General features: G+C 48.1%; 1 protein-coding gene across 1 annotated transcript in view; it reads right to left on the bottom strand.

Annotated features, from left to right (window-relative positions):
- Window positions 1-948: 948 nt before the first annotated feature.
- The window catches only part of sema6cb (semaphorin 6Cb), a 49,167-nt gene continuing 42,716 nt past the window's right edge, over window positions 949-7,399 (bottom strand). The window contains exon 18 of the mRNA XM_080005516.1: window positions 949-3,179. Within this exon, the coding sequence (XP_079861642.1) occupies window positions 1,864-3,179 (1,316 nt within the window). The 3' untranslated portion in view covers window positions 949-1,863. The remainder of the gene's footprint in view (window positions 3,180-7,399) is intronic.

Below are 7,399 nucleotides of genomic sequence, written 5' to 3'. Positions count from 1 at the left end.
GGCGATCAAAAGTGAAGTCAAACTCATAAAGGAGCGAAACTCGACCAGACAGATTCAACATCTGCGGCTTGCCCTGACCCCTCTCCCCCTCCCCTCCCACCTCAGCGCCGTGGGGGAAAATATTCCAATAGGTATAAATATGAAGGATCGCATTCCAAAACGCAACACACCCACTGTGGGGAAGGAAAAAATGCCTACCTGATGTCTATAGTTCAAGAACCCATTGAACGAACTTTGGGATTTGAATTAAATTAAAAGTGAATTTGAATTAAACTTTGAATTAAAAGTTATTTCACTTGAAATGCCAGCGACTACTTTTCACAAGTTTGATGGCATATTTTTTTTTCAAATGGTTAATTATATTGTTTTGGAATGAAACTCTTCAAATATACAATAGGTATGACACATATTGACAACCATTTAAAATGGAACACCAACTATAGCGTGGTGTCCATTTTAGCTCCGTGCCATTTTCTCCCTACCCCCATATCACACACAATATTAAATAAGGCACACATTTACACATACAGTTAAATTTTGGCTAGTACTTATTCCTTTATTTACAACCAATAGCCAGAAAGTTAATAATAATACTAACTGCAGTCCATACTATGTTATGTTCATGTGCCTGAGAAGGCATAGAAGGTTCTCATCTCATCCCCTTTGGCCTCCAAAATATTTATTCGTATGTGGCTCTTTACTTCTCCTCAAAAAGACGTAGGGGCCCACTGAAACTGGGGAGCACCAATTGTAAGAACATTCTACAGCGCCTTTTGCAGCTCCTACCGGACCACCCTACCAAGCGCCGGGGCAGTTCCCGCGACATGGCAGCCGAGTTTGCGCGGGCTCCCGCGTTACCTGCTCCGCTTCCCTTGTCGTCGTCTCGTATTTACCCAATTAGCTGGTGTGGCGTTCTCTTGTCGTGAGACCTTTGGCACTCCGCGTTGATGGTGGGATGTCACCGATCTCACCTTACTTCTACCAGGACAGGCGGATCAGCACGGGAAGGGGAGGGGAGGGGAGAGGGAGAGGGAGGGGCCGCTGCTCTGCGGAGTTTCCCAGATTCCCCCGACCAGTATTATTTGAGAATGCTGCACCTTTTTGTAGCCGACCGAACAGGGCATTTGCCGATGAAGTGCATGGTTTGCTGTCCTCTAGACATAAGCTGGGGTCAGAATGGGATCTCCTGATATGCCCAAAGATGAAAGAATATAGTAAGGCAAAGACATAACTACTTTTAGGGGAATTTGCTATCTTTTCACCACATGTTACATGTACTGCATATGTATATGTATACATATACGGTGTGAATATAAACACACATATATATACACACACATGCATAATATAAACACGTCCGAGGGAGGAATTTCGGCGGGGGGGGTTGGGGGGGGGGTCAGAACTGGTACCCAACAATACATCAGAAAAGTAAGCAAAAGCAAAAATGTCAAACTTGTAGGCATTGCAGGAGGCTCCTTTTAGCTTTCAAGACGTCTGATGTGTAAAGTCTTTCTTATGCAAATGCTTTCAAAACACATTGCATCGTGAATCCATGATGAGGACATTGACAGCCTTTTACAAAGTGGCAGCGTCATGCCACACTAGTCTGTCACAGTTCTATAAGCAAGTAGCTGAGCAATACCAATATGGTACAAAGATATTTGTTTGGACAAAAAAAGAAGGAAAAAAAACAACAAAAAAAAACAAAAAAACAAGTTTGGTTTTGTCCACATGACAAAGGCTGCCACAAAGATCACTCATTTTTTTTCGGTGGTCTATAACCTCTGCCAGGGGAAATTCCTTTTTCAGGAGGAGAAAATGTGGGAGATTTCCTCTCTAGTCCAGGAGTCCACCTCCGTTTCCTCAGTAGTTGAACTTTCCTTGTTGGTTGACAGGAGAGGTGGCCGGTATGAACAGGGGCTTGGGAGGGACATCGGGCTTGAGAGAGGAGGTCCGGCGCACAATAGCTCCTCGGTGGAGAACCTCCTGCTGCTCCCCGTTGTAGCTTAGCTGGCGCGTAAGGTATCCATTTGGGATGAGAGGGTAGTGGACCTCACAGGCGCTGCCAGTGGAGTTCATCCGAGCCAGGAGAGGAGGTGGCTGGTGTTGCCCACCGTTCCGCTGGCTGAAGCTGTGCTGCCGAGGGATCAATCCTCCTCCTCCCGCTCCTCCGTTGGACATCTTGGTGGCTGCAGCAATCAGTGAGTGCCTCTGGGAGGAGTGCCTCCTTTCCAGGGTCGACTGGTGATGCGGAGGGATGTCTGGAGGAACATCCATCCGTCGGGTTAGGCTGTCCCGAGGTAATGTTGAGGAGCTATAATAGGGAGCTGACTCCGTTTCGGGGATATGGGGCTGGATTCGGTTGGCAAATGCTAGCTGGCCACTGCCTCCACTGGCCACAAGACCAGATGGACTCATGAGCTGGGCCGTTTTACTGCTGCTGGCCTCATGGATGTGTTTCAACAGTTCATCGAGGGAGGTGACCTCCATGATCTTCTGGGGGTAGCCCTGGTATGGCTGCTGAGAAAGTACACGTTCTGCATTGTGGATCTTACGTTCTTCCGGATGCAAGGGAACACCAACCAGAGCCTGTCCATTGGACAAGCCGTGGGAGTAGGGGAAAACCTGCTGATGTAGTAGGGCTGAGCTGGGCCTGGAGCCCATGTTGTGGGACTTGGGCTCCTTCGCGTTGTTACAGTTCTGGTTCTTCTCCCACTGGTTCTTGAAAGCCTTCATGCTCTTGATGGGCAGCTCAGGAGTAGAGTCTGGAGTAGGCAGGCCAGAGAGATCGGAAGAGTGGTGGAGGTGGTGAGGGTGAACAAGGTCTCCCATGGTGACCCCATGATGCCCGCTTCTCCTTGTTGAGTGATGTTCTTTGCCGTTAGGGAAGAAAGAGTTGTAGATCTTTGGAGAGGAAACCTCAAGTTTTTCGTCTTTGTTTTGGCTGTCTAGCAAGCCATTGAGCTTGGCCAGGCTGCGGAGTGACAGGGCATGAGGGATGGGAGCCTCTGGGTCCTTGGCCAACCTCTTCGTCTTGTGGCCCGTGTGATTGCAGTAACAGGAGACCAGGAAGCCAGAGAGGAAGGCGCCCAGCACAAAAGCCACCAAAACGCAGGCGATAAGGAGAGTATAGTGGACACTGTGGTTGCTCTTCTCCACCTCTGGAGGCCGCCTCACGCCTTCAAGACAGAAAGAAAAAGTAAACGTTAACAAATGACTCTTCACCATACAGTGCAGAAAACAAATGTTGCAATGACCACAGCCCAACCATGATGTTATTTTATCTCTTTTTCCATGGGTGTCAATGGAGAAAGAGCTCCAATGACGTCATGATTGGGCTGTGAGAGCAATGCAACCTCGTTGAAAATTTCAACCTAGAATAGATGGCACAACACTGGTTTTAAGCCACTGTCGAATTTGCCTTTAATACAAGTGTTTTAGTTAAAAGTATTGACATGCTGTGCTCGAAAAAGGAACACATTTTTCCAGAGCTAATATAGGTCAAGTAGCAGCTGGGATGGACAGGTTGTATTAACAGAAGCGTCACTATGTGGGAAACAGCATGGAAGAGGAAGAGGTGTTTGAACTAAGGTCTTCTCTTCCTTCCTTTCCACTGTTAATAGATCAATAAAGTCTTTCCTGCCAAAACCTGCACTTTCCCCTCTGACTAGGAGAGTGTGGCGAAAGCCAAGAGCTCCCCAGTCAGTGAAAAATCAACTCTGGAATGAGTTGGAGCTGTAAATATTGATAGTCGCACGCCGACACAGGCCTGGTGTCCTTTTCACAGACTGTGCTTTCCAATGAGTGGTTCAGGGGTGAATGCACCTGGTACGGGGAACGGGCCAAAAATAACAGTTCTACCCACTCACTCAGCACGTGCGTCACCTCTGCCAACACGGAATCAAATGAGGGTTGTCAACCTTTGTCAAGGGAAACCTTAAGAGACGTGGGTCTGTGCGGTGGCGCCCTAGAAACACAGGCTGCCTGTAGTACGTTCACCATGTAAATGCCTTTGGGCGATACGACCTCTAAGGCTGTCTGCCTAATGGTGTGAAAGGTAGGAAAGATAAAAGGATTGAAACCTGCCACTTTTCATAATCTGGCCTCATTTGTGGAAGGCTGCTGCCATCTGCAGTGCCAGACCCCTCTCCAGCCTTAATGACAGTTCCTGTGAAATTGATTAGTCTGGGAAAGAGGGACGGACGTTTTGCACCAAGGAGGGGGCGAAAAAGCAGGTGTGCTAAACAAGCCTAATTGAACGGGAAATTAAAGCATTCAGGTGTCACAATAGACAGTAATGGTGCCACAATTACCCTAAATCATGTTTTATGTGAGAAAGATGACGCTGATGTGTAAAGGAAAGGGTTTAGATGGTTAGTCCTGCATAAGCATGCGTATTATAATTGTTTCGTCAAATTACCAACGGACTTAGTCCAAACTTGACAGAGACAGCGCTTTGGATTAAAAGGTAATGGATATAAACAAATGAATGTGAAATACACACAAACAATGCTTCACAAAGGGAGTTTTCATAAATGCGCTAGGCGAGTCATAGTGAGTAATAACAGTAATAATAATAATAATAATGAATCCTATAAATGTTCAAAAAGAAATGTTCAGAGACAGATGAAACTAGAGAACGGTTTCAATGAACCTGATCATATACTGTATATTGCAAAAGCGTGTGCTTACAGCATAGATGTGCATGTGACCCAAAGTTAATAACAGACATAAATGAGATTCAATTTGATAATTGACTTGAGGAGAACCTCATTATAAATCCCCCAGGGTCCAAAGTACATGTGATTGAAATCCACAGTCATCGTCAGGCTGAGGACACCAGACCCGAAGGCACTTGACACCGTCCTCTAACTGCTACGATATGTGATGAGGAGAGACAACTCCTTCTCCTCTTATCATTAACGCTTCCGCATGACAGCATCCTATTACAAACGAGGGAGGAGATATGGCAAAATTAGAATCAAACAAGGGTTATTTCTTCATTCCCGATGGCTTTGAGCGCATGCGCAGCTGCATGGAGGCACATGCACGGCGACACACCAGCTCGTTCTAATAGTTTTAACATGTAGGTCATAAAGACACCGAGCAGCTCGCCCATTCTTTAAGCTCCATTGTCTGGCAGACGCGCTGTTAGAGGCTTTTTATCATCTCATCCAAATGTCTTTCAGCTCGTATTTCCCTACAGAAAGGTAAAATAGTTGAGACGATGGTACACTATAATCTTTTTGGGAATAACATTTTCAATGGAGCGTCAAATGAATAATCCTCAATGTTTAGCCATTTTTCTTTCATGATTGCCTAGGTTTATGACCACATTTAAAAGTCATAAATCACAGTTGGAATCACAATGGAGGAGGCAATCCAAAGCGCTGCCGATATAAGCCCGGCTAATACTTTTTTTTAAAAGTCTTCAACGATCCATGCCTTTATTTATTTTTTTTGGAGATGCTTATCAACCGAGCTGTCGATTCCCTCTCTGCCACCGATGTGGCCTCGCGTGTTTGATGCCGGTAATCACTATGGACTCTTGCCGCCGTGCAAGCTGCTTCTGTGACGTTTGGAAAAATTGATGTCCCTTTCCCCCTTCTTTGTTGTCTCGTCCCGCCGTAGTCCCCGTGGCTCCGAGCTACCTGTGAGTCATCTGCTCCCCCCTCCAAGCCGGCTGCCAGTGGGGCCGCAGAGCCATTCGCCAGCCCCTCCCCTGGTCCAGGGGTATGAGTCAAGTGCCGTGGCAGGGGGTGTTCTGCACAGGGGAGCTAAACAAATCCCATCCCCACAAACGACCTGTCACAACATGTTTCAGGAGGGGGCCGGATGACTCAATCACTGTGTAAGTGTGACATATGGTGGCGCGGTCGCAGTGAAATTAATACCCAGCGAATCGTGTGGGCGGGCCAGCGGGAAGATGGGGGGGGGGGGGGGGGGGCGGCGCAGGGGCGCAGGAGGCTCTTCCAGCAGGGGCCAAGCCAAAGCTCCGACTCGGCTTTTCCACGCCGCTCACACGGCCATTCACGGATTCTGAGTTAAAAGGTTGCTCGCGCTGCCGGTTCAAATCGCGAGAAAAGGTTCTTCATTGAAATTCATGGGAGGCCGTCCATTGATGCCTGGGGTGGAGGCGGTAATTAAAGGCGCTTTGCAGCCATTTATCAGCATCTTTTTCGGTGTTTACAACCTGGATCGCTCCGTCATACGTTGCCCACATTTGATTTTTTTTGAGTCAAATCGACATGATCCCAGCCCAGTGAGGGCTTAATATAGAGACTCCATATGTAGCGGAAAGGTAAACAGACGGATGGGACTGCGAGGGTGGAGGAGAGGGTGGGGGCAGGGGGGATGGTGACAGCAAGGGAGTAGGAGAAGAAGGGGAGGAGGGAGAGGACGAGATAAAGGTGATAAAATTCAAATTCAACCTCAGCGACAAACTGGCAACGGAGAGCGGGGAGGGCGTGGGGGAGGACTCAGGAGACCGGGGAGATAGGAGGGCAAAAAAAAAAAGAGGAGAAAGAAAGGATGAAAGGCAAGGAGCGAGGAAAGTGACAAGGAGAGGGGGAGAGCGAGGGAGAGAGAGCGAGAGAGCGAGAGAGAGACAAGAGAATTGGAGTATGAGTGAGAGAGGGAGCAACATACAGAGAGAGGGAAAGGGAGCGCGGGAGAGAGCGATTGGGGGAGAGAGACATATTAGAGGGAGGCGGAGATGGCGAGAGAGAGCGAGAGAGAGCGAGGGAGAGAGAGAGAGGGAGACAGGAGTGTGTGCGAGGAGCAGATTGTATTGAACAGGACAGGGTTACGGTAGGAAAAAAAAAAAGAGATGGAGGGTGGGAGATAAGGCGAGAGGCAGAGAGAGAGAGAGAGGGAGAGACAGCTGGAGAGAGGGAGGGGAGAGAGAGCTTGCAGATTGTATTGAACAGGACAGTGTTATGCTAGAGAGAGAATCAGTGCGTTTACATGCACTAAATACCAGATTAAGCTCAATATTCTGGTTAAGGTCGTAATGCGCTTATAAGGCGTTTACACGCGTTTGGAATAATGTGATGAGTGAAAAAGGGGCGTGGTCGCGGCTATCGGCGGGAAGCGCTCCATCCAGCGTCCGGGTAAATCCTCTCCGCCGCTTTCTTGAATCATCCCCGTTGGGGTTCTTGCGCCGTTCCAAATATCTCTTAATACTTCGCTCCCTCATCAAACTCAACATGAAGACAGTCTGTTGTCCCTCTGCCCAAAAAAAAAAAAATCTCTTGTACGCGGCGGCCAGCGTTGGCTTTTGCGGCGCACGCGCAGTTTGGGTACGGCGACCGTATCCGGGTTAAGGCGTTTACACACCACGATAAATCAAACAAGCCTCACACGCGCTCAACACCCCAATCAGGCTCACTATTCGGGT

The sequence above is a fragment of the Zeus faber genome (assembly GCF_960531495.2).
Source record: "Zeus faber genome assembly, chromosome: 8".
In the NCBI taxonomy this organism is placed as follows: Eukaryota; Metazoa; Chordata; class Actinopteri; order Zeiformes; family Zeidae; genus Zeus; species Zeus faber.
This window is presented reverse-complemented; position numbering and strand designations above follow the sequence as displayed.